The following is a 27,990-nucleotide window of genomic DNA, read 5'->3' on the forward strand; positions in this document are numbered from 1 at the left end:
AAATTTTGATTTTCATATATCTAGCAGTACCTCTGCGCACATACAATGGTTATAATAGTGCATAATTATTTTATATAAAACCATTTATAAAAGCAGTTCATTTCTTTTTAATTGCATTTTTCTAAATGATCTTTAAAGAAAAAATACCATAAATGACTAAATCACATCTGTAGTTTTCTACTGTTAGCTTATATATTTCAGTTTAATTCGGTTTTTCTTTCTTCTTTAAATGAACTAAAATCCGTCCATTTTAAATATTTACTTTTTCTACTTATTATAATTTTCAATATAGTATTTACAATAAAAAAAATTAAATAATGATACAAATAAACTTCAAAGAAAAGGTATTTTTCTTTCAATTTATGTTTCGTATTTTCGCAGAGAGGTTCCACAAACTCGTGGCGGAGTGAGTCCTCTTCTCTTTCCGCGCTGGCTCCCATAGGGATTCCTTTTATTGGTCACATGACAAACTGGGAAAACCTCCTGACTCCCCGCTCCTCCTCCTCTCGCCCTGTCAGTCGACTGTTTTAGGGCTGTGTGTGTGTCTGTTAGCTAGCTGCTAGCCATCATCACCACAATAAACTGCAGAAACAGAAGACGGATATGGCAGATACAGCCAGGGACGCTCCACCGGAGCAGACCGACTTCCATGAGCTGGAGGACGGGGAGGAACTGTTCCCGGAGCCGGCCACAACACAGGAGGTGAGGAGGAGGTGATGAGGGGAGGCCGAAGGGGAGCTGTGGCAGGCAGGGCGTGATGCCTCCAGCTGACAACAGATGGAAACTTAGAGGAGGGGCAGCAGGCAGGCTGGACACCTTAAAATCGCTTAATTTTTGAATGAAGTTTGGCGTGTGTGGAGGCTTCTATTGCATATATCTTTGCACTGTCATCATTCACGAAAACGGCTAAAAATGCGAGGTGTTGATACACCAAACGGTGGCCTTCTAAGCCACTGTTACAGGAGCCGATAAGGTCTATTTGGGCTGAGAAAAAGCGCAATGGAGGTGTGTTTTCTTGCAGTCAGGTGACAGTCACACAGGTGTAAATGATACATTCAAGGCGGATTGGAAAAAACGGAAAAACAATAGTTTAGCAGATTAAAGTTTCTTTGTTTCTTTATGTTTGTGTATCTGAGCTGATTAAAGACAGTGGTTAAAGTTTGAAATTATTATTTGTCAAAATTATGTAAATATACTGGTGAAAGCAGCCCAGAAAATCCAGCAGGCAGATTATAGTTTTTTGACAAAGTGAAGGGACACCGAAGATACTCAAAACAAACAAAAGAAGAAGAAATATCAAGGTCAAAATGTTGAGTAATAATATGTAAAACGGCAGTTTTACTAATGCTGAACTAGTTTGTTGTATAGGGCTTGGCTTTGATAAGATTTAGATGGCATTAGTGGTCATTATTCCAGCCTTTTGTTTGATCAGTGGAATATCCAGAGAGTAATTACTGTCAAATATTTGTTGTCTGCAGCTTCTTAGACTTAAAGGTTGGATACAGTACTTTGTGACACATGACAGCAAGCTGAACATTTCTGTGTTTTGGTGTTGACTAGATTTGTTTGAAAACGGAATCATTTTTTTTTTCGTATTAGTGTTAAAATGTTTGTTTTTAAAGGGAGCTCAACAAAGCTGCAGCACAAACATTTGTAATGGCATTAAAAGCATAGACTGTAAATGAAAGATGGCATCATGTGAGCCCTCGCCATTTTGAAGCCTCACTTTTTGCATTTTGGCCACAACCATGTCAGGTTTTTGGAGGCACAAGTGGACGTATTTGGATGAGAGGGTGACATGCAAGATGTATGAAGAGTGAACAGTATGAAGCTTGGTTAGCTTAAAGTATTTTTAAAAACAAACTGAAGCAAAAGCTTCCTGTGTGTGCCACACAGCAGACCATATTATGTTTCAGATAATTGCAAGAGGTCACCAGCATCAACTTGATCGGGAGGTCCAGTTCAGTTAGCTAAAGCTTCTTGTGTCAATGAAAGTGGCCGTGCCCTTATTAACTTCATGATCATGGGAGGAAAAAAAGTTGGGTATTGACAAGCGCCAAGTGGCCCTTTGAGGAATTATAGATTTTTGCACCTCCTGTTCCCAGAGGTTGCTGCATGCATGAGAGAGCTTTTTTGTTCAGCTTTTACATTTGTTGATGTGTTCTTTATACCATCTTTGTCCTTTCTGACCATTTTTGACCAACCCGAATCACTGTGGTGCGTGTTTCAGCCTAAATAGAAACAGGCAGGTGCAGAAAAACGAATGAAGGAGCAATTTATATTCTCTTGTTCTATGATTAAGAGGTAAATAAAACAAATTACAAACCATGTTAAAGAATTTGCATATAGAAAAACAGGAGCTTTTCATAGTGTTGGAACCTCAAATCAGAAACAAAGTTACCAGCCTGCAGCAGGAAAGTGCAAACACACACACACACACAGGTTCTCTTAAACGGGCCTCTTTTTGTCATGTCAACACTCTGGTTTTTCTTCCCGGTGATGATTGCCTTTCTTGAGTGTCACAACAGCACTCGTGTGTGTGCGTGTGTGTGTGTGTGTGTGTGTGTGTGATGCACTTCTGCACTTCCCCATCTTAGCAGCCTGGGTACAGTTTCATGGCCCACATGTTTCTTCAGAAGGACTAGTAAACTGACAGAGTGACCACTAACGTTTTAACTCCTCCTCTTTCCCGCTTTTGTTTTTGGTTTGCAGGAAGGTGAAGCATATTCTCTCTTGTGTGTTTCTGATCATAATCCACTATGTATTTCCTCCTATTATCATTTCCCCCTTCCTTAAACGACTGCGATCCAGTCTGACAGTTCTTCAGAAAACCCACCCCTGGTCACACTTGGTTTTAGTTTTAGAAAGATGTTGATTGAAACAATAATTTTCATGTTTTTGTGCTGCAGGTTTTGCTGTTCTATTTTCTTGTAGTTTCTAGTAAATTGAGGCCCTTTAACGATTACATTTGAGTCATATTTTTTGTAAGTTTCGCATTTGATTTTGATTCAGGGTCCAGATCAGCGGTTAGTTTTGTTTTCATGAATTATCCATCAGTTTCCTGTGATTTTCCTCAAAGTTTGTTTAAAGCCTCACAGTTTTGTTGGAACTGTGCAAGTTTGAAACACTAGTTGTTGAATGGAAGCAGCTGCTCTGCTGTGTTTGTGTGCGTGCGGTGTTTCCTCTGACCCCTCTTTGCTTGCTGAGTAAGGAGGGAGGAAGCTCCTCGTTATCATCACTCATTTCCTCCTCCTGCCTCCACACTCAACTCTTTCTGTCCTCTCAGCTAAAAACTCTCCTTCGTTCGTTCTTCCCACTTCTCTCTTTCTGGGAGTCCAGCTGAGTTCTGTTTGTACAGGTGTGGTTCATTCAGTATTTTACCACCACACTGACCAGAGAAAGCTCCATCTGCCACCCTAATAACCGGCCAATCAGAACAGCCCTCACAGAGACAGCTCGATGTTGTTGCCCACATTGGCATTTGATTAAACTACCAATCCAACTTTGTGGGGGGCCTGGAGCCTATCCCAGCTACCACGGGCCGAGAGGCGAGGTAGACCCTCGAGGGGGAGTCGAACTCTGGATCTTCTTGTTGTGAGGCAACAGTGAATCAGTTAAACCTAATTAATCGGAACCTTTTCTCTAGTCATGTCATCAGCGTGTTAGAGATCAGGCGTTAAACTTGGAAACCTGCACATAAAATAATCTCCACTCCTAAAGCAATAAAGTTGCGACACACTCTACACAAGTGATTCATAAACTGTCAACTGCTCTGTGCAGTTGACAGTTTATGCTGGGAAGGAGTGTGTTTAGGTCACTGAGAATCACTTTCTTCTTCCCTGAAAAAGCAACGGAAGTGTCAGAAGACTGCATATGAATATGTAGAGTCTGTAGTCAGGATTGTTGGTGTCTTCTTCTTGTCTGAACAATCACGTTTGAGCACGCTCTGGTTGCGTGCAGGTAAATGGTTCTTGAGTAGAACAATGATGACCACATAAAGAAATGACCGCCAGTCAGTTCATCACTGTGAAGAATAGAGCTTATTAATTTGACACTGCTATCAAATCAGTACTCAGTATTTGCAGAATCCAAGATATCAGATTCAGTGATGGTGTAGCCCATTTCTCTGAAGTCCTTGTGATGTCTGTAGTGAGGCATGAGTCATTTCTAATCTTTGAAGTCTCTTGTTTCTCTGGAGGAGGCAGCCTGTTCAGCCTTTGTTGGTGCTGCTGATCGATCAGTTTTACCTTCAGTGTTTGTGGAGCAGCTGGCCCAGGCAGGAAGTCCTGTGGTTCAGCAGGATGGATGACACACACTGCTGGAACCTTTCTTTTTTCTCTTTTTTTTCTTTGCCTTGCTTCTTCTGTAGAATATGTTGAGTCTGCACAGCTTCTGTGCAGATGTGGCAGCTGCTCTCCTTCCACTTTTCTTCCGCGCTGGCAGGAAAGAACTTAAATTTGAGTCAGTCTGCTGTGACGTGAAAATGACACTCAGGCTCTGTGGAGTTCAGAAGTTTGCTGGAAGTGAAACAACGTGGAGTAAAGTGCAAACTCCAGCTTCAGTTTTAAGAGGAATTCAGTGGTTTCTGCTACACAGATGTAGGCTGTTGAAATTTCTGCTGTGCCTGCATTAGTCACCTTTTAACAGATACATATTAACCCATTAGAGCCCAGACCCATTTTTATTGTCAGGAAAAAACTTCGGGACAGTCAAAGTTGGAACTTTAACAGGAACTTTCCTCCATGTGTGAAGAGGCGATGACACACGTGTGACCCTGGGTTCTTATGAGTTAATATGAAGTCTGATTGTAGAAGCGGAGATTTAGAAGAAAACAGACAAAACAGTTTTGTTTTGCTACTTCGAGACATTTTAAACTACTTTTTTTTTTTTATTAAAGTCTTTGCAATACAGAAAGCTCTCCAGACTTGGATATTAAAGTATTTATTTAACTGAAATATCAATGATAGATTCTCAGTCTACCAAAATCAATAGGTGATGAAAGGAAGCAAGGCATGAAATGGTAAATAATTCAAATCTCTGCACAATAAGATGTCATTGTGCACAGAATTAGTACATGATATAATTTATCATCAGGTCAAAGCTCCTTTGTTCCTTGTTGCACAAGATCTCACACTTTTTTGCATCTGTGTTAATGTGCAGTCCCAACCAGCCAGTTTAGCTGCTGAGGACATCAGCACCAACTCAAATGGACCCAAGCAAGACTCGCTCTTTGATGACGATCCAGAGGATCTGTTTGCAGGTAGGAATCCACAAACTCACTTTCACATTAAAATTAAACTCCAGTGACTACAAAGAGAAGGACAGAAATCTATGCAAAAAGGACCTCACTGTTCACCGTCTGTGACCTCAATAAAGTTGTTCCCGATGAGCTTTTGATGAGCTGGATTCCCGTCTTGCTGAATACAGAATGATATTCATTTAGTAAATTATGGTTCCATTAGAGTCAAAACAGATGAGTCATTGGAAGTATGAAGCCTGAATCACACAGAGTCTCAGTGACTTCCTGTTGTGTCTCTGTGGTGTTATAGAAGCGACAGAGGAGGTTTCGTTGGACAGTCCAGAGAGAGACGTTCTGCTGTCCGATGGCCCATCGCCCGCCATCACCCCCATCACCCCTCCCACGTCCGTCATCACCCCTCGCATTGGCCACACCCACGACGACATGTTCACACACTCCTCATTTGATGAGGTAACGGCACTCAAAACTGGCTTTTAATACTCTGATAGCAGTTCCTCTAAAGTCTTTCTTAAATAAAGTGCTTGTGTATTTGTGTATTTTCAAATTGGAGCAAAAATTTAGTTCCTACATTTTATTTTAATTTAGATTAATTTCAGTCTCATGAGTTTGAGACTTAAAAGAACAAAAACATCTGTGACATAATTTTATTCTATTCTTCTTCTTCTATTATTGTGACATATTTATATTCTATTTTCTTCTTCTTATAAATTTGTTTATTTGTTCTAGAGCAAATGCATTTTCTGAAAGGCTCATTTTAATGCATTTTTTATCATCAAATTATAAAGGCCCGCAGGTCGTTTAACTTCTTGAATGTTTCTTTGTTATCTCAACAAAGGATTTCCAAATTGTGTGTAATAACTACCAGATTTAATAACTGTTTTATGGCAAGAGGCAGGTATACTCTCAGTGGGTTGGTAGACTGTCAGAGGTTTAGCACAGATTTAAATTATTTTACTTTGACAAATTTAAATTGCATCTTTTTGGCATATCGAGATGACTATAAGTGCTGGAGAAATCCATATAAATATTGTGATATGTGGTGTAGCGCCTGACTAGTTTCGCAGGTTAATGTGACACTGAATATGGTGTTCCTCAAGGAAGTATTCTCGGCCCTTTTCATTGTATGTGTTCAGCAACATTATTACGTATAATATTGTCAGATATTTCTGCTGCTTGTATACGTAAAAATGTTTTAGAACGTCATGAACATAAAGAGAGGTCTTACATGTGGAATTAAAATACCAGAAAGACAGAGACTGAAGCAGCTGCTCTGTCTGAAGGCACAAGGTCCAGATCTGGTAACAATTTTAGACTCTGACCTGAATTTTATTAGACATTTTAATACGGTGACAAAAATGACTTCGAAACATGAGACAATTTTTAACTCCAGTGTTGCTGAAATGCTGACGCATACTTTTACAAGTGACTTAGGTTACTGCAGCTCACTTTGTACTTGACACCTTAAGAATGCTGACAGTTGGCGTTAATTCAAAATCCTGCTATACTTCGAACTCCAATTACTCGCTTATAAAGCCTTCAATGAAGTAGTAGCTTCCTTTGTCAGCAGTTGCCTTTCAGTTTATGTACCAACAATGCCTCTTTGATTATACTGCCTTACTCTTGAATTTAATGGCACTGAAGTGTGGAATGGCCTCCTTGTTGTATTTTAATTGCATTTTGAGCAGTATTAGAAGTTTGAATGGTGAGGATTTTAATGTTTTATTGTATTGTTATTTTCTTTATCTGTAAACCACTTGGGTTACTTTGCATGAAAGGTGCTAAAAATTAAAATTGGAATCATTGTTTCAAAACTTGCATTTATTGGTCAGCTTGCATTCCTTCTGTTTTGGAAGGTGTAGTACTTTTTTTCATCCTTTCTTAAAGAAAACCTGCATTTATTTAGAAAAAGTATTTGGCAGAAAGTAAAGAAATCCCTGCTGAATGGGGAATTGTTCACACATATACTTCTGAGTGTTGAGTGGAGTCTAAAAAATAAATAAATCAGAAATGTTGTTTTGAAAAAGTCTCAGATTACACTTTATAACTTTCGATTTGATTCACATTTCTATTGTAATATTATCGGTTAGTAGCTAAAGGACATCAGTTGCTAAATATACAAAGTGCATTTTTTTTCCCTGTTGTCTTCATTAAATATTCATCTTGCTGTTGTGCTGATGTCAGACACTAACACAATTTCCCTGGAGGAATAAAATTGGGAAACGTTTTGCTCCTATTTTCTGTAGATTGAAGAAGAGGAGGGCGGAGATTCTTTTGACATTCACATATCGGTGTCTGACCCAGAGAAAGTTGGTGAGTACATGGCTTCACATCATAACATATCCACGCAAAGATCTCCGAGATGCTTCCCAGAGCCAGAAATGCAACTGATTTTAGTGGCAGCATTACGAGACGGTTCTCTCACTCACTAAGCCTACATTTCCCATCAGCCCCCTGTTACTCTGCATTTCCTCTCGTCCGTTTCACATCAGCTTCTTCTGTTTTCATCAGCTTCCACCACAAATTGAGAGATGAAGAAAAATGCAGAGGAGACACCAACAGTCTGCTTAATCACAATCTTGGTCATCATGCAGGAAATTATTACACTAAGCATTAGCACTGGAGCTTTGCAGCCCTGCTAGATCCCTGAACAAACTCTGTCATTAGTTATTCAACAGGCACAGTCCCTTTAAATAAATATAAAGGTCAAACAAGGAACATTAAACAGTAAATTGCTGATGCTTGTCTATCACCGCAAGGAAACACATGAAACCAGTTTAACTAGTCTGGCACCTGATCAGTGTATTCCTGTTACATCAGTCAGATATTTGTCTTGGTGTATAATTACTTCTTTAACAGTGACAGAGTGTGTGTGTGTGTGTGTGTGTGTGTGTGTGTGTGTGTGTGTGTGTGTGTGTGTGTGTGTGTGTTTGTTTCACTGGTTTGTGTAAATACTAGTGATGCAATTGAGTAATTAGAGTAATTATTTTAGTGTGAATCAGCTTTCTGTGTGTGTTCCAGGTGATGGGATGAATGCATATATGGCCTACAAAGTGACGACCAAGGTGAGATTTTTATACAACATATTCATATAATGTTGATTTTTGTTTAACATTTATTTTTATAATTTTATATTTCTAACATAAAGGTGGTATAGCAAGGGGGACTTATCATTCTCTTTTTAAACATTGCTTTAATGTTCAGTTATCTTTAGCTAGGAGAAAAACATTTTACTAATCAAAAAATCAAATTTTTTAGTTATATTTTTACAAAAAGTATTCATTAAATTAACTCTTCCTAAAAGCAGCGATGGCTGAAAGCTTTAGAGGCCTGCCAAACTTATATTTCAGATGTTGTTTTCTTCTACTCATAATTTATCGTTCTCTGTCTTTCCTTTTATGTCGCTCCTTCAGACCTCCGTGTCCTTGTTTAAGCGAAATGAGTTTGCTGTAAAAAGGCGTTTCAGTGACTTTCTGGGTCTGCACAGTAAACTGGCCTCCAAGTACCTGCACATAGGCTACATCGTCCCCCCTGCACCGGAGAAAAGCATCGTAGGTGAGTAAATGCAGCGCGACATGCTGCACCTGCTCGACTCCTGGGCAGATTTCAGTATCTGCAAAAAAAATAAAAAAATCTCTTTATTAATTTCATTTTAACTGCAGTCTAAGACCTGCACAGATGAAGCAAATCAGTCATTAGTCACAACACTGGGACGTGATACTCATCCCTCAGCCTCACTAAGAACAGAGCATTTGGGTCCTCCTCACCAACCATTTACAGTGAAGTCCACAAATGTTTGAAAAGTGTAACAATTTTAACTTATTATGTGAAAAGAAACCAATCTATGATTTATTGAATTTACCTTGAACCCCTGAAAATACAGAACTGTCTATGTATACGAATGTCTGAAATTCCAACCCCGTGACTTCAAGTTGAAGGTCTGCTCTTTAACCGCGTCTGGATTGGTTCATTTCAAATCTATTTTGGCAATTTACAATTATGACGCTGTCCAAAGTGTCTATACTTAACAATGCTTTTCTGTCACACCTGTCAGAGGGTTTGTATCAAGATAATGTGGGCTGCCCAGAGTTAAACTGCACTGAGATAAAGCCCCAAATTAACTGTCAGGGAATGCCCTGTGAACTGAACCCTGAACCACTAGACACACAAATGTGTCTGTGCTCCCTGGAGCATGATTATCTGTATTAAAAATATCCTTAAATACATCTAGCTAGCCAACCATTTAATTTAGCAAAGGACAGTAGATCTGTATAATGAGCACATGAAAGAGCATGTGGTCCATAACACTGCTATTAATATATAAAGATATTACTTTAAATAAATAGTAATTTATTGTCATAATGTTATTAATATATAAAGTTTAATATGTATAATGTTTACAGGAAATTTCATGTATTAATGCAAAATATTCACTTACGTGGTTTTAATTTTTAATTAATACACTGAAAAACAATATTAATGTCGGAGAGGAAAAGACTACAAGCATGAGGAGGCTGTGAGAAAACTGACAACATATGCATGCATGTGTTCATGTAAATGTCCCGTCCTTAACCTGTTTGTTATTCAGTTATGTTAATGAGCTTCTCCTCTTTGCAGGGATGACAAAGGTGAAGGTGGGGAAGGAGGACCAGTCATCCAACGAGTTTGTAGAGAAGAGAAGGTCGGCACTCGAGAGGTATGAAAGATTGTCCTCAGACATTTAACGTGAAAAATGAGTGTTTGTGTGTGATGAGTGACCTGCTAGCGAGCATTTTCTGGTTTATTATCTATAGAAATCAGATTACTGGGAAATATGAATCATCACAGCCCACATTTGCATTGTATCATTATCATGCGGTGATGATGTAACGTTGGGAGCAGTTTTAGATCAATTATCTCTGATGCTCTCAAACACTAATGGAGGTCTAAAAATGCACATCAGCTGCTAAACACTGTTTGTTTTCCTTTTTTTGTGTTTTTTAATGTGTTAGAAAGTCAAGAATATTTGAGGATAAATATAGATTAAATTATTAGACAACCTGACCTGACTTTTTTTCAGAACGTCATGCAGTGTGACTACCTGACAATGAATCCACATTTTTGCATAGATTTGGCCTCTTAAAGATATGCAGGCCTAAACCTTTGATCAGCCTGTTTCAGTTTAAGGGTTATTTTCAATAAATTGCATGCTCAAAAAATGTTTTGTCACACTCCCGTTTCTTCTTGTTGCATGTTGGAGCTCTACTTGGAATCTTGTTACAACCCAACCATGCAAAATATGACTTTTTTCCATTATTCAAGTGGTCTTAAACATTTGATCAGGACTGTATCAGAAATATCCAGTTAATTCAATACATTTGCAACTTTTTTGTGGATGCTTTTAGTCTCTTTCTGGATATTTTGTATTTGTGGTAGATGTGCTAAATTTTTATTTATATCAGAGTTATTGTTATGTACAGCTGCACAGTTTGTTTTCTGTCATTGTTCACCCAGAATGATGATGAAATAGGTATTTAATTATAATCTGTGTGGTGTTTCAAAAGTCAAAAAATGTGAGAGAAACAGAGCTACCTTAAACAGGGGATTACAAATATAAAGAAATGACTTGGAAATGTAAAAAAAAGAACTGAAGAGCTGTTGTATCAAACGTGGAATTCAGGCCTTTTTCACAGGAGACTTTTAATTTGCCTGAACCTTAAGCTGCTAAACTGAATGTAGCTGTTAGTGTTTTCAGACTGTAAATAAATGATGGTTAAACCACAAATATCAGGTGCATCATTATCAAAACCTCCATCTTTGTGTTTGTGTCTGTTTGTGTGTGTTATGTTGAATGCTGAGCAGTAAGGTGGAGGGAGGACGGGTGGGGCGGGGCTGACATTCTGCTGCCATTTACTGATGCTGTTTGATTGACAGGAAGGTCAGCCAGTGACAGCTGATGGAGCTCAGAGCTGCTGCTCAGAACTCCACCCTGATGGACGGACACACACACACACACACACACACACACACACACACACACACACACACACACACACACACACACAGTTAATAAGATCACATTAATAGAATTTTGTAAAGTTAAAAACAAGTATACGTTGTTTGAAAAACACTTTTTTCCCCTCCAAAAGCAAATGCTGTGCAAACACCAAACCAACAATGGGAGAAGGTGGAGGGGTGTCTCCAGAATATAGAAATGTAAACTTTTGGAGGATTAAACAGTCCGATGGCAGAATAGAAGCCATCGTCGATGTGCTGAAAATGTTAAATACCTCTCTTTGTGGAATAAATTTAGCTCATTAAATCATGCACTCGTGTTGCTTTCAGAGCCCAAAGATTAGCACCCTGTGAGGGCTGCTGCCCGTCTAGAGCTCACTGCGTTCTCAGGCAGTTACCTTTGCTAGTCTCACATGGGCTCAGTTGGACATGACATGGACTTTGTACTGTGGTGCCGAAAAAGTAAAGCCTGTTTAGCATTATTGGATCAGACATTTCTCAAGGTCAGGTGTGGCATCAGTTAATAAGAGAGTCGAGAAGTGTAACAAATAGATGAAAAGATGGTCTACATGAGAAACCAGAATGGGTGGCAGGCCCGTCTCAAGCTACCAGTAATGACAAGGACACTAGCAAAAAGCAAAAGTAGAGAAAATCCTGTCAGGAGGGATAAGAGTCTGTGCCCACCACCTGCAGAACCATTCCCCTTATGGGGGGTTTTCTTGTTGCCTCTCTGGCACACCTGTTGTCACTATCATTTGCAACAAATGAGGGGCAGATTGATATCTCTTAAGTTTAACTGACTTTAAGTTTGCAGCCACACTTTAAAGATGACTAAAGAAGAGCCATAATTACTAAAATCATTTATTTTTCTCTGGCGGCTGCAGCTTCTCTCACACAACAGGGAAGATTCACTTCCCAGAACAAACCCACTCAGTGAGTTGGTGTATTGTGACATTGTTGAATAAAGCTCCGGAGACTGCTGAGGTGTTCATTCTTAATTTAAAAATTTCTTGCCTTTTCTTGCTGCTGTTGCTCTTCCTCTCTCGCCTGCTTTCTCCCTATACATGCACCACTGTTCCCTGACATGAGTTTGTCACTGGTCTGATTGACTCCCTGCAGTTTGATGCTTTTCTTTTTAACTTGTTACCTTTTTAGGAATGGTGATTTGTAGTAAAAGTCTGATACTGTGACAACCCCGACTTATAATATAAATTTTAAGACAATATTCCAAAATCCAGACTGAAATGCAAACGTTGCAAGCTTGATGATCCTGCCAGTTCTTGACCTATAAGCTGCCCATGATTTAGAGTTGTAATATCAGGAGCATCATCAAATATAAGTATTTCACAGCAGTGGTCAGATCAGAAAATGTGTAAAACTCCAGTGGTCTGTTTTGGATTCATTGCATAAGGCAGTGCTTTTCTTTAATTAGAGCTCCTTGAATGGCACGTATAAAAACAGAGCTGAGAATTGCAAAATAATGAGTTTAAACACCAGCCAGTCGTGTCAAAGAAGAAGCTGATTACTCAATGTCATCTGGGATGGCACCGGAAACTAAACTTCATAAAAAGAAAAGTTTATCTTCTGATTCATATTTCTTCTTGTTTTCAGATATTTGATGAGAACGGTGAAGCATCCCATCCTGCTGAAGGATCCTGACGTTCTGCAATTCCTGGAGAGCTCGGAGGTAAATAAGAAAAATTACACCTTTTGCTTGGAGATGTTGGACTCATCAGCGTCAGTCAGTGCAGGCAGGACTTCCGACAAACCTCAGCAAACTTGTTCATTATCATCACATCCCTGCGCTTCCACTTTTCCCTACTGAACTGATGTAGTTTTAACAGCAGCACTTCCTGCAGCCCAGTGTCTTTTGAATGTAGCGGTGGGCACCAGTCTGCATCATTATTTAGAAACTGCTTCAACGCTCCACTGCAGAAAATCAACACAACCTGCAAACCTGGAGTCAGACCTCTCTGTTCTATTTCTGGAGTTTAATTTTTACTTTAACGCTAAAAACTGAGTTAAAACTCTGAGCAGCACGTTCAGTTATAACATGCCGTTTGTTTGCGGTGAAACTTTTGAATCAGGTGAGCTGAAAAATCTATTTATTTCCCCACACAAGTGTTTGTCCATTTATTTTCCAGACAAACAAGAGATGGTATTTCATGCATTAAAAACGGCGAGCACTTCCACACTAAACCTTAATTGAGAGAAAACCTTTAGTGCAGCAAACTCTATGAGTAGCTGGAGCTGAGTATCGATATCCAGTGCTTAAGGATTTCTATGATGCATCACGCTAAAGCTGGAGACTGCAGAATAGTAAACATAGACTGTATAGAAAAGATGGTTTTAGCCACCGTGATGTCACTAACTCGTTAATGAAGTCTCGTTTTGAAGTCTTGATTTTAATTCAAGTTTATCTCACACTAAGGTTACCTGCACAGTGCATTACACAGACACAGATGTCTGCTAATTAGTGCCAAGTACATAATAGAATACTTTCACTCAACAAAATCCACCAACAGCACAAACACTGTACAGAGGTCCAGTTCACTCTCATTGGCTGAAGTCTAGTGGATTGCTAGCTACGCAGTTGATACAGATTTGATATTCAAACAGGCCTTAATAAAATTTAAAGGCATAAGTAAAAGCGAGAAAAACCATATACCTTTTAAAGCTGTCGCAAATGAAGTAAAAGGGAGCAGCCACAGCTTTATAAAGACTAAAACCAAAAGATGTGCCAGACTGTGAAGCTTCTCAGTTGCTTTTGAATCCAGTCTCAAGTGACGATTAGAGGAATGAGCTGAATGATTTCACTGTTAGAATCTGGGCATCGCCCCCTGCTGGACATTAAAAACAGTGCAAGTTATACAGGCAATGACAGCTGCCTATTTGTTCTTTTTTTTTCACTGACACTGGATTATCCACTAAAATCTCTTAACACAACTGCTGTGTGCTCATACACCTCATAGAACAGAGTTAAGTGTATAAGAAGTGGTTGATAAAGATGAACCAACAGGAACAATGAAATAAATAAACTAGAAATAGATTCAGCTAAATGTGTCAAATTAGCTGACATGTTATATCTGTCTGGACTGCTGTTGCATCTACAGTTGTACCAGCAACAACTGCTAATGAGCCTCACATCCATAAGAGACTATCTACTATTACACTGCAGGGAAACTAAGATGTCCTAACCCAACAACTGCTGTACCAATCTGATTTGAAAAACTCTTTCAGCATCAATAATCAAACAAATTAAACCGTGCATAATTTGGATGCATATGGTATTATTTATATAGTTTCATTTGCTATAATTGATATATTTTTTGCATATTTAACTGGGCCATCTGCACTGTTTCGACCGATCATGGTGGGCCGCCTTGTTATTGAGCCACCACAATTTGCCTAACAAGTTCCCCATAAAGGTTGTTTATCTGAATGTCCATAGGCCTGCTAGAAACAGAGCTACAGGATGACCATAGTTGAAAGATCAGGGTACTATTTTGATTCAGCCTGTGAGAACTAATGGCATCTATGTAAATGTCATCTTTCTTTAATCATACCTGAAGGTAGATTGCCCTAACAGAGCAAAAAACAAATAAAACCCTTTAAAAAAAGGCAAAAAACAGGTCCTCACTTTTCCAATCTCTTCACTTCTTTTTCCCAACCAGTGGCAAAATGTCCCAACCAGGTCAAAGCCCAGAGCCGCTGCTGTGAACAGAGCTTTCCAAAAACTGCCTCGGGGCTTAACAGCCTGCGGCGTTTTCTGTTTCCTTGTTTTATTGTCCACTCCGACAAATCCTCGGCAACATCGGATTCAAACTATCCTACCCCCGCCCCGCTCCCTCCTCTCCTCCCCTGCTACCCACCTGACTGTTGGTGGGATTGTGTTGTGATACAGCTGCAGTCGTTGGGTCCAGAATAAATGGCTTTGTGTCACAGATTTAACAGGTGAATTGCTCGGACGCTTGACCGAGCGTGTCGGTCCGTCTGGCCCGCTTAATGAAACACAACCAGAGGAGGGAGAGGTGGAGGGAGGGGGTGAATGGCACCGAGCTGCAATTGAAAGCTATTTTCACCTCCCACCTCAACTCATTTACCCTCGTCCCCCCCTTAACTGAGGGCCCCGGGGACGCCGCCGTCCTCCGGCTGCTGCTGCTCCTGCTAAATGAGATTGGAGTAGGGGGGGGAGTAAGCCGTCACAGGAAAACCCTGTATGTCTGGAAAAAGTAAACTTTTCCAGAATGAAGAAAAATGAGGCTGTTTTCAAATGGGTGTCCCAGCTTTTTCATTCTGATGCAAAGGATTCTGTGATGGTTTTTGTAGCCATAAAAGACGATCAGCACATAAAGAAGCTGCATTAAACCTGTTTGTAGCTAAAATGTGGTAGACAAGACAATCAGAGAGGAAAGGAGAAAAGACCAGAGATGTTTGGAGACGGAACCGGAACGAGAAACAATAGGAATTGAAAAGTAGCAGGGGAAAAAACTCAAGGAACAAAGTGATCAGGAAGGTGGAAACAATCTAAATCAAAGAGACGGCTATTAAACGCAACACATGCAGTAAGGATGAGACTAACGAAAAGCAGGAATAAGCTGAAATGTATGAAGAAATGAGCCATATAAAGGTAATGAGAACCTGAGCTTGTTTGTTTGTTTGTTTGTTTGTTTGCTTGTTGTGTAGTTGCCGCGGGCTGTAAGCACTCAGGCTCTGAGCAGCGCCGGACTTCTGCGAATGGTCAACAAGGCGGCAGATGCAGTCAACAAGATGACCATCAAGATGAACGAGTCCGATGCTGTGAGTGACGAATAGAGAGGAAGGGGCGAAGGAGGAAAGGAGGAGGGATGAATAGAGAGACTGAAGGATGTACAGAAAGATGGGAGAATATAAGGAAGACAGAAAAGAGAGGAAAAAGATAATGAAGGAAGGAAAGAAGAAACTCGACTGGGGGAATAAGGACTAACAAAGAGTGTGGAGAGGTACTACTGAAAATGAGGAATGAAAAAAGATTAAGAAGGGTGAAATGAGAAGGAGGGAAGATGGGATGGAAACAAGAAAATAAGGAAGACTAAAATGGGAAGTGAAATGCATTTTAAAATATAAGGTGTGGGTAGAAATGAATAGGGAAAAGATGGAGGAGGGAGAAAGAAGGAAGTATAAACAGATGGTAGTGAGCCAGTAACTTAAGGAGGGACAGGAAGGACAAAAAGACAGAAGATTGGGAAAAATAAAGTAAGGAAACGCAAAAGAAATCTGGAAGTGGGGCGGAGCTGGGGGAAGGAAAGAATGAATGTAAAGCAAAGCAGGAAAATTAAATAAGGAGGGAAAGAAACAGCTGGATGAGCAAAGAATTGGAAATGGAGGCAGAGGTGAAAGTGACAAGAAAAGGGAAATAAAGTAGGAAAGATAACAGTAAGGAATGAAAATCAGATGGGAACACTGGATAAATGAAGACTGTTTTAATGGCTGGGTGTGTCTGTGTTTGTGTCAGTGGTTTGAAGAGAAGCAGCAGCATTTTGAGAATCTGGACGTTCAGTTGAGGAAACTTCACACCAGCGTGGAGTCTCTGGTCTGTCACAGGAAAGGTACGCTTAGTGTTTACCAAAACAAATGTGTTCTCTTTGACACTGTCTTCTTTGTTTTCCGTATGTAGACAGAGGCTGAAAACTGTATTAAGCCCAACAAAAGAAAACACCTGAAAGTTTTTAACATAGAAGTTAAAAATAAAAGTTCTGATAAAATGTCCGAACTCTTCCTCTGCTTGTGAGTAGAGACCCTGTAAAGTGGCTGACTCTTAAAGTCCTCCTCTCGCTCCCCTCCAGAGCTATCCGTGAACACGGCGCAGTTTGCCAAGTCGGCGGCCATGTTGGGGAACAGCGAGGACCACACAGCTCTGTCTCGGGCTCTGTCCCAGCTGGCTGAGGTGGAGGAGAAGATCGATCAGCTGCACCAGGACCAGGCCAACGCTGACTTCTACCTTTTCTCCGAGCTGCTGGGTGACTACGTCCGCCTGCTCACCGCCGTGAAGGTACCACTCACGACTGCTGAAGGTTCCCACTACAAACGAATGAGAGGTTAATCCGGACGTGCTGGAGCTAAGAAGCGTAGAACTACATCTGAGCTACATCTGAGCGACCAGATGTAGCTCAAGACTGTATGTCTGATAAATGGAGGATAAAACGATAGAAAGTGACATTTTTGTTTGTTTGTTTTTTAGCTTATTTTCTTCAATAAGATTTTCATTTTTTCATCGTTACAAATAAGAATGTGTTCTTAATGGCTGCATAAAGGTTACATCACTGCGCCATCTTGTGGTACAAGTAGGTTTTAGACTAATTCACATTACAGACTTGTTGGTCACAGCAGTTGTTTCTTCATGTTCTTTTGAGAGCTTTTGTTCATTTTTGATGGTTTTAAGAACAGAAATTACAATAAGTGTGTGTGTTTGCTCAGGGTGTGTTTGATCACCGTATGAAGACGTGGCAGAAGTGGCAGGACAGTCAGATGTTGCTGCAGAAGAAACGGGAAGCTGAAGCCAAACTGCAGTTCACCAACAAACCAGACAAACTGCAGCAGGCCAAAGACGAGATCAAAGAGGTAAGACGGTCGTTTTGTGAAACATCATCACCAAAAATAACATTTACTATGATAGAAATGACAAAATATCCCATTAGAACACATGGGATCATCCCATTTTTGATATTTTTGCTCATCTGGTCATCAAAACTGTTGCTTTTTTTTTTTTTTTTGATGCAATGATTTTCAGACTTTTTGCCCATCACAAATGGGAATTCAGTTTGAAAGCACACCCACACCCACACCGTGTCATCTGACATCTTTGTTTTGCCACACAAAGGCACTTTTTACAGCCCAACAATTTGTGCATTAGTGTCACAACTCTACTTTACATATTAGAACTTTCAGCAAATAATCTGAATTTGGTTATAATATTAGAAAAGTAAGACATTTCATTGTGTTTGGGGGGTTAAAGAAGCACCATCCACCTGTTGCAGACTGTGTTTTGGGGAATCTTACAATTTATGCAATTTTATGTGGCTTTTTTATTTCTTTTAAATCAACCCGTTTTGTTCACTTTTTTTTTTTCTGTCACCTTTCCAAACGCTTAATCGGCGTCCAGCTGTTGGTCTTGCTGCTTTTGGATCAGACGCAGCAATCACTTGAAGCCAAATTTCAGAGGAAATCCTTGATTTCCAAATTCCTCTGTCTTACCTGGCACCACCTTATCATTAGCCAGCTTCTCCCAAAAGATAATACACCTGGTCCTGAAGCTATAAGACTGACAGCTTTTATGATGCTGTTAGCTCTATTTTCTGTAGTTGGTGGGCTGCCTGCACAGGAGCGTCGTTTTAACATCCTCGCTGTCAGTCAAGGCCTCTGATGCGTCACCCTCTGATAATTCCGTCTAGTTTCCAAAATGAAAACACGACACACATAATTTTTTAAAATTTTATTTATATTGCTCGCTTTTTTTTTTTTTTTTTTTTTTGTCTCTGATCTCAAATTGCCATCTTTATTCCACCTGGACCAAATTCCCGTCTAATTACTTTCTAAGGTTGGGTTTTTACTCTGAAACCCTTCCGAGTATGATTAAAAACATATGGTGTCGTTCAGGAGCGACTCTCCTCTCTCTGTGGTTTTGTTTCTGATGGGATGCCCGGTCAGGTCGAATAAATGCACCTTCACGGTTCATTCATGTGAAAATATTTTGTTCTTTTCGTCCGCAGACTTCACTTGAACTCGGTACGACAAACAAGAGCAGAAGAGAACAGAAAAGTACTTTATTAGAGCGTCTGTTGAAGCTGTCACCACACAAATTCATCCTCCGTGCTGTCTGTCAGGATTCAGCTCACACACACACACAAACAGAGACGGTCGGGGGGGGGTCTGCGCATTAGAGCCGAGCAGCTGTCAGATGTGGGGTTTTGGGTGGAGAAAGGGGGGGTTTTTTGGGTGAGGTGGGGGAGGCTGTCAGAAGCTGCAGACGAGGACAGATCACAGTAGAGTTACAACCAACATTTATTTGGAGCCGACGAGAGTTTTGCCGCCTGTCAGGAGTCGGGTTTTGGTTCACGCTTTGACAACAGCCAACAGAAAACACACACGAGCTTTTTCTAAAGTCCAGAAAAAGAGTTTTACAGCACGCTGCTGCTGCTGAACCGCTGCTGCTCAACCACCGCTGCACACATCATGTTAAATGTTGACTACGCTCTGCTGTTTTATCCAATCCCAGCGCTTCATTTAAAGAGAACTTAAAATCAGGGATGTCCTTCTTTTTTTTTTTTTTTTTTTAAATGGTAAATGTTGTTTTTGGGGGTTTTTTTTAAGTTTCTATTAGTTTTTGGTAATTTGTGTGTTTTTCTGTGCCCGTGCTTGCAGCATTAGTGATGTGGAAGAAACATTTCTGAAAGATTACATAAGGAAGGAAGTTGACTGTGGAGCTTAATGGGTCTCTGCTTTACTGCCATCCGTTAAAAACAACAGCTGTCGTGAACAGTCAACACAAAGTGAATCATATTGGGGTTTTTTTAATATAATGTCAGAGTGAAAGGAAGTTGTTTTTTTTTAAAGCTATGACGGAGCTGAACCTCCATATTCCAGATCAAGATGAATAATCACACAAAAAGAAATGCAGTATATCAGAGGTTATGGTTTAATAGCTCATGACTGGGTCTTTATATCCATACCTGAATGCTGTTTGACCTAAACAGAGTCTGACAAAAGTTGCCCCCATGTGTGTGATTTTGACCTAGATTTCTTACTGCACTTCTACTTCCTCTCATTCCTTCAGCGGTTTTTTTTTTTTATATTCCACTTGGCTTCTTTATTCTAACACACAGAATTAACTTCAAACCTGAATGTCATCATAAGTTTAAGTTTGCCTTTAAACAGCTTTGCCTGGAAAAAGGATGCACAGTGGATGTAGCAATAAAAGCTTTCTTGTACATTTATGGCCACATTAACAGTGTGCTATGATACAAGAGTCTATTTAATGTCAGTATGACTCAGTAGATGAAAATCAACTATGAAAATTATGTATAATTGGTGTTATTTTGGGCTGTAGTTTCCTCTGTCACAGAGATGTGGACTAGTCTTTGGTGAACAGTCAGATTTTTAACCCACACTGCCCCCTGTGGGCAACACACTGAAATAACTATCAGAGTCTGTGAATCGGAGTCTGAGTTTTTTTTCTAAAATAATCTAAATAATCTTTTTTTTGCGCCAACACATTTTTTTTCCCCACACTCAATTATTATTTTATAACACAAATGATCATTTCTGAGTCATTTTATTCCCATTTTTTAAAAAAGCTTTTATTCTTTCTAATTAATTTGTCTTTTTTTTTTAAAGAGTTGCATGAATGGTTTGATCATTTTTATGCTTAACAACATTTCATCCTTATTATTGAAAGGTAAAGAAAAAAAGAGCATGAAGGGAATTTTTTGGGACACACAATTACTATTAATTAACCCCAAATAATTAATTAGTTCATTTCCAAATTAACAGGATATTTTAACAGACTTTTAAATTTTTCAATTAAGGGCTTTCTTCAGTTTAGGAAACTTGACGTTGTTTTATAAGAAACAAGTCTTCCTCCTGTGTGATGTTTAACACATTACAGCTAAAACAAAAATATAATATATATAGATTCTTTTTTTTTTTTTTTTTTTTTTTTTTTTGGTGGTGATTTCCTTTCTTCACTAGATGAGATCAGAAGGTTCGTATTTAGAAACCATTCTCGGTGAAAGACGCTCACTCTTCATCTTTTCCAGCCGTGGTACGACAGCCTTTTAAGGAACTCACTTGTTCTGCTTGTGTTTGCACTACAGGGTGCAGAGGGACTTGGGTCTAAATTAAGTTCTGTAGGATGGTTTTACTCTTTTAAAAATGCCCCTTCTGAGGTTGTGGTGCTGACTGATTGTTTTGTTTTTCCCCAGTTTTATATCAGATTATTTTTGGTTTGTTTTTTGAGTAACTACAGTTAAGGAATAAAGTAACCAGATTACATAAATAGTGGAGACAAAATACTTCCTCTCTGTACTCTCATGTCTATACCTGTCTGCAGACATCTTCACCAAGTCCATCTACACAAACCCATGTACATTAAAGATGATATGCATTTAATTGAACACTTATTTTTCTTGTAAAACAGAGAAAAATAGCAAGGAAACCATTCCTCCCAACAACCTAAAATCCCAGACTTCATCTTTATTTCTACGAACGTGTTATTTATATAGAGAGATATCTTTTATACTAATTTAGTTTGCATACAAAATAATTAGGATGGGCCTTTCAAGAGCACAAACTTTCTAGATGGAGAGGCTACATGTTTTTCTTATTTTCTGAGACATATATGCTGTTACAGTGGTGCATACTCAAGTTTCAAATGAGGTCAGTATATGTGCAAAATCCCTGTGAGCCAAAAGCTCAGGCTTCAGACCGCTCGAATCTGTCTTGGCTCTTAATGGTGTCAGTGAGCGCAGATATCCCATATACGGTCATCTCGGGCACAAAGAGCCCTCACCAACCTGCTGTTCAGACCTTTGGTTTGTTTGGGGCAGTCGTTCAAAAGTTGGTTTAAAGGAAGGGTGTCCTTAAAGGGGAGGGCCCAAAACTTGTTTCAGATAGTTAGCGGGTACACTGGAACACAAATGCACCCCCCAAGATGAAGATTATTTTAAACTATGAGTCATGAAAAGCTAATCTGGAAGAAGCCAAAAATGTCTTCAGGAAATTTTAAACCTTTTTGTCATCATGTTTACTACTGATCTTTTATGATGATGTCATTTTGGCCATTTGCCTGCTGGAGCAGTACAACAAAAACTGGCAAAAAAGACATCACAGGTATTCAAAGCATTTAAAAGAAAAACATTTAGGCTGTTAGTGAATGTCTGGTGGATGGACAATCAAGCTGTTTTGTATTAGATTAGAAATATTTTATACACTGATTACATTTTTAAAATTACATGTTAATTGGTGAACTTTTTGCTCCTCCTTCCAGTCTTTATGCTAAGTTAGGCTAACATCACTCCATAGTGAACACACAGATTTATGTTTTAGAGCCATCTGAATATTTCAGTCCATAAAATACTTCAGATTTTCCAGTGAATGTGTCACATTAGATAAAATCACGAGCGAGACGTATGAAAATACAGTAACATGATCAAAGTGTTGAATTAAATCTGCAACTATCTAACTAGACATAAGCTGATAAATTATGTAAAGACATGCTCAGCATTTTTATTTTGTGTTGGAGGGAGGATTTCCTTTCCTTTCAGTGCCTGCATTTCTCCTCTGTGTTTTTGCTCATGTCTCTGGATCTTCCTCTATGATTTTGGAAGCTCTGAGCATTTTTTTTCCCTGCCTCTTAACTTTTGTTGCATTTTTCCTGCCATGCCTTCCTGCAACCAGGAGATTGAGGAGGTAGGACCTGCCCTGTCTGTCTGTCCATCCATCTCTGTGTTCACCTGCCCGACCGCCTGCTTCACACCTTTGAGTTGCTTCTCTTTGCTGTTTAGTTCTCATATTTATCAGTATTCATTTGTGGCATATTGTCATGTTACCCTTTTTTTCTGTTTTGCTGTTATGGCCCGTCACATGAATCAGACCGTCAATCTGAAGAGTTTTCTTACAGCCATCAGGTTTTGAACCAGTTTAAAGTTTCTCTCTTTGGGACCAAATGTTGACTCAAAACTTTCAGTGAATGGACAAACTCTTTCATGTGACATCGAGTAGTCTAGTGATACCCAACCAGACACGCTTGTACCACAGATCAGGTTCGCTTTGGTGATTTGAGCCATCTGCAGCTATTGAGACTGAGAATGCCCAACTTAAGTGTGGATTAAATGTTAAGCATACAGGAAAAAATGGTAGCTAAATCAAATAAAAAGCCAAACGTACCTTATTAATTGCTCAAATAAACAATGCTAGCTGGACCAAAGTGCCTTATTTATATGAAAGCAAGCTATGAATTACAGACTGACTGTTCAGTTGTCTGAAAAATATCATCGAAATCTAGCTTTTATATAATTAGTGGTGTTAGTATTCGGTTCAAATTGAATTAAATGAGAATATTTGCGACCTTATCAAAGGGGTACATCCGGCAGGAAGGTTGGGAATCGCTGATCTAATCAAAGTCTTTATAAGCATCCTCATAGCTTACATCATAGTTTTTCTTGTTTAGTTTAGTTTAGTTTTTTTTTATTTTTATCCATGACCACATAACACATAATAATTTAGTTAAGTTTCATTGTTGTTTTATCCTTTTTAAAGACTTACTGAACTACAACTGTCTGTTAATTAAATATTAGTAACCTTAATAAAAAAAACATGTAAAGTATAAAAGTCAGCTCTGCTGAGTCAGTTCTTAACAGGGAAATGTGATTTAGGTCTAAGCTCTTTACGAAAACAAATAAAATGCTAAAGTCGTCTTTATGAGCACCGGATCAAAGATCAGGATGAAAAATAAAAGTATGACATTAATTTGTTTCCTGTATTAGCTTAAAAATATATTAAAAATATATATTTTCACAGTCAGTCGTTCATTTAAACATTATTTTGTGTTCTTAATTCCTTTTTTTTTTAACACAAAGGAAACTAGTTTGTATAGAACACTTTAGGTTATGTACGACTAAATAGTTCTTCCTGTTATATTTAGGGCGCAGAAATGTTGGCATGAAAAATATCGTGTAGATGAACCTGTTACTGACATAATCAGTGTTCAGGTATTTGCAATGTGTCAAATATGCTCACAACATTTCCTGTGATAGATCCCATTCTAAATCAAGTCCCAGTTGGATTTACTTCAGAACATTGTTTCTGTTCCAGCTTTTCCAGCAGGAGTTTTAATAGACAAAGTGGGCATTTTCAAATTTCATGCTTAAGATACATACAAGTTACAGGTGCACATAAGTCAAATCTGATTTTTTTTGGTTAAAATATGTCTTTGTAAACTTCAAACTATCAGTAACAACATCAGTAATTACTGATTGGTATTGTCATATTGTTTTTTTTCTTATTTAAACTGGCATGTGAAATCAGTCATCTAGAACAATCCTAATTATGATGCAGTTTTTAAAGCTGCACTTTTGCAGAAAGGCATTAAACACTTAATAATAACCAGCAATGTTTCTAAAATATGACAATGAAATTTAGAATTACAGAAATATTCTAAATGTAGTTTTCTCTTTTCCCTTTTTTGTATGTATGTGTGTTTCAGCTGGAAGGGAAGGTCCAGCAGGGCGAGAGAGATTTTGAGCAGATTTCCAAAACCATCCGCAAAGAAGTCAGCAGGTTTGAGGTGCGTGGGTGAATGTGAATATGAATCGGTGAACTGTTAAATGATGAAATGAGGTGGGCAAATAAATATACTTTTTATGTCATTTTCTAACAGAAAGAGAGAGTGAAGGACTTTAAAACAATCATTATCAAATACCTGGAGTCTCTGGTTCAGACACAACAGCAGGTAAACAAAACTGTTAGTGACATTTTTCATCACAACTAAAATACTCTCGAAACGCTCTTTTAAATATAAACTTTAAATTAAAAAAAACTTTTGTGTTAAACTTTGTAAATATCATTTATTGATATGAAAATTAAAAAATGTTTCATTTTCATTTGAGCAAGATACATTTTTTGTGTAAAAACTGTCTGAAAATTGCACTTTTTCAGAAAAGGTAATTACATATTTAGAATATAAGATAAAATAAATTGCATATCTGAGTACTGAGGACTGATGTCAAGCTATAAATTTTGGTGTCTTTTATTTGACAAAGAAAGATTAAAAACACGGATTCTAATTTAGAATATAAATAGTTATATGCTTTATACAAATATTTAGCACTTGTCTCCATTTTAATTGTTATTTTGGGAACAGTTATGCAGTTAAAAGTAAGGAAATTACAACCCATAACCAAAACAACAAAACTGGCACCTACAGGCTTCCATATAGTGTGGATGGAACGAACAAAACAAGTTTTCCATAAAAATGAAAGAAAATGCCTTGTGTTTGTGTTTGTCTCCTAACTGAATATTTCTTCACTTTTTTTCCTCTTTCAGCTGATAAAATACTGGGAGGCTTTCTTACCTGAAGCCAAGGCAATCTCATAGAATCCGATCTACTCACAGACAGTCCTGACTGGCTCTTGTCAAACTACACTACCCATAATGCACATGTCCTCCTGGGTCCTTCCTGCTCCTCCTTATTAAGCTCAGAGTAAAGAAGAGAAGTGAGGCAGCAAATCAGCTGAAATCTGATAAAGTTCACAATGTTTAACTCCTGCCCCCCCCAACCCCCCCGCCCCCCGCTGTGCTGCGTTCATGTCACGACTGAGGCTTTGGAACATTTAGAATAATACCTTAGGAATGCTGATACACCAAAACTGATTTCTGAGTTCCCTTATTCATTTTTATGAAGTCTAAAATCTGCAGGGAGCAATTCTTTGGGTTGAAAAGTCGTATTTTCGTAATAATGTGAACGCAGCACGGGTTATGGCCCTGGTGAATTTTCTTTTCTTTTTTTTTTTCTGTTTTTAAAAATTCTGGTTGATTTTGTTTCTTTCCTTGTTGTGCATGAGGAAAAAGGTGATTGCAGAAAGCTATTTAAGGGCTTTTTACACAATAATGATCAATATTCAAACTTTTGACTAAAGAAAATTTTTGTTTTTGTTTTTCTCCATAAGCTTAGCATTTGAAGGCATGTTTCCACCTTAAAAATGTGGAACATAATTCACATATATTTGAGATTTGAACTGATAAAACAAGATATTCCCTTAAATAAATAAATAAATAAATAAATAAATAAATAAATAAATGAAAAATAAATTGGTAATTTTGAAAAAAGGAATTCATAAGAACAGTTTCTTTGAAGAAAGCGTTTTGATCCTCTCAACCGAAATATTGTGTCTTTAGTTAAATGAAGATATTTACTTTTCATTTCTTTTCTGATTTTCTACTACCCATGAGTGCTGGCAGTTAAGGATGTTAGGATTTCTGCACCTCCAACTTTAATCTGCCATTCCCAGTGACCTGTGGGGAAAAACAAACAGGACCCCTATGCCCAGCTTACCTTATCGCCAGTTAAATTTCATCCAGTTTAAGTCACCAGTTTATTTTACTGAAGGAAGTTTTTGCCTATTTTTTTTTTTTTAAACAGTTCAAACTGCTGAGTCAGAATATGCGCTTTTATTTTGAAGTTTGGATCATGAGCTGTGAAACCGATCCAGAGTATGTGATCAAGGACGACCGACTGCATCGTGTTTGTGTATTGTGTCTTGTTACCTCCTGCCACCTGTTCTTTCACTTCCTCTCATTCCTTTCAGAACAAGAGCCTGTGTTTTTGTTGCTGTATGATCGTAAGTGAAGGCAACATTTTCTGTTTCTGTCCTCTCTGAGCCAACAAGAGCAGAGAAGGAAGACTCTCACATGCTGGTTTGGTTCATTGCTGTTCTCGAGAAATTATGGATGGAAGTTTCTGAACAAAAACTTTTAGACAGTTTTTTGGGCAGTTAGTTTGAAACCCTTTTGAATATGAATAGAACTTAATACGCTTCAGTGGACACTGTGACATAAAAAAACATTTTCTTCTTTTAATATTTTCCACCTTTAAATGACAAATTTACCAAATTTCTTGGCCAAAATATAAGTCTAAATAAGTCAAAATTTCAGATTATCTGAAAATTTCAACTTACTAAGTCAAACTTCTGAGAAAATTTGTTTTCTTTTGCTTCTCCCAATTCTAATGTGAATCTACAAGAGCTGCAATATCGAATGAAACATTAGTAGCCATAAAAAAATGTGAATGTTGATTTTCTTACGACTTGAAATCATTATACGAATAAACGATAATGCGAGAATGCCCCTCTGTGGCAGATTTTCTCTATCTCTGTGAAATCATGCTTAATATACACTTAATTACTACCTTATGAAGCTTCAGTGTGAACTGGGCCTTGGTGGTTTTCTTCCTGCTGCTCATGTTCAGCGCAGAGAGGAGACTTTAAGGTTTTGAGTTTTAAATTAACAAGAACTGATTAAATCAATCAGAAACTGCTTGTTAGTATTTCTGAGTTTTGGAAGCTTGTGGTGTTCCAAGCTCTTCATTACAGATGAAGGATTTCCTTCAGGGAATGATAATAAATCTGGAGTTCGGAGCGTCTGAGTAGTTTCAGGCTTGGTGGAGGTGAGACTTTGTCAGCTGACTGAGTAGGTGTCCGTCCAGAGATCAGCCTCAGACTGTGAGATTAATTTTTTACTCTTTGTTAATTAAGGTGACGACTTAAAAATCCTGCAGAATATGACCTTGATTTTATTTTTTGTTGAATTCAAAGAACACTTTGCTATCCAACGTCTGTCATAAAATCTACAAATCAGATATTTTAGCTTATTTGATACAAGCAGAACGTAAAACTGGAATTACTTTTGATTTTGACTTTTCTTTTGGTGCTCAGCCCACATTACTCGTCAGTCTTAAATTCTACAAAACTATGTTGATTGTTGTGTTTTTGTTCATGTTTTGTTCCTCATTTCCTGCCACCAAATGATGTGCAATGGTTGAGAACTTTTTATTTGATTTTAGTTTTTGTTTAGTTTTTTTTTTCACTGATGATGAAATGCTTTATCTGCTGAGATTTTTTTTTTAAAGCCATTTTGGTTTTGATGTGACATTCCTGAAGTGTGACAGAGCAGACGTTTGAGTACAATAAATGAATGTATCTCATCCA

General features: G+C 38.4%; 1 protein-coding gene across 2 annotated transcripts; it reads left to right on the top strand.

Annotated features, from left to right (window-relative positions):
* The first annotated feature begins 462 nt into the window (after positions 1–462).
* On the top strand, positions 463–27,990 carry snx2 (sorting nexin 2). 2 transcript variants are annotated; one of them, XM_085476288.1, is made up of 15 exons: positions 470–702; positions 5,161–5,260; positions 5,550–5,710; positions 7,504–7,570; positions 8,279–8,322; positions 8,671–8,812; positions 9,875–9,953; positions 12,863–12,938; positions 15,938–16,051; positions 16,746–16,839; positions 17,077–17,282; positions 17,708–17,851; positions 24,492–24,572; positions 24,666–24,737; positions 25,331–27,990. In XM_085476288.1, the coding sequence occupies exons 1-15, from the start codon at positions 604–606 to the stop codon at positions 25,379–25,381; spliced, it is 1,530 nt and encodes a 509-aa protein (XP_085332414.1). In that variant the 5' UTR covers positions 470–603; the 3' UTR covers positions 25,382–27,990. The 2 variants fall into 2 exon arrangements, with proteins under 2 accessions (XP_085332415.1, XP_085332414.1); XM_085476289.1 differs by lacking the exons at positions 24,492–24,572; positions 24,666–24,737; positions 25,331–27,990 and adding an exon at positions 22,685–23,467 and having other exon boundaries at positions 463–702.

Source organism: Copadichromis virginalis, linkage group LG12 (assembly GCF_057382275.1).
Source record: "Copadichromis virginalis isolate Kocher_CV1m ecotype Utaka linkage group LG12, C_Virginalis_male_GT1.1, whole genome shotgun sequence".
Classification (NCBI taxonomy): domain Eukaryota; kingdom Metazoa; phylum Chordata; class Actinopteri; order Cichliformes; family Cichlidae; genus Copadichromis; species Copadichromis virginalis.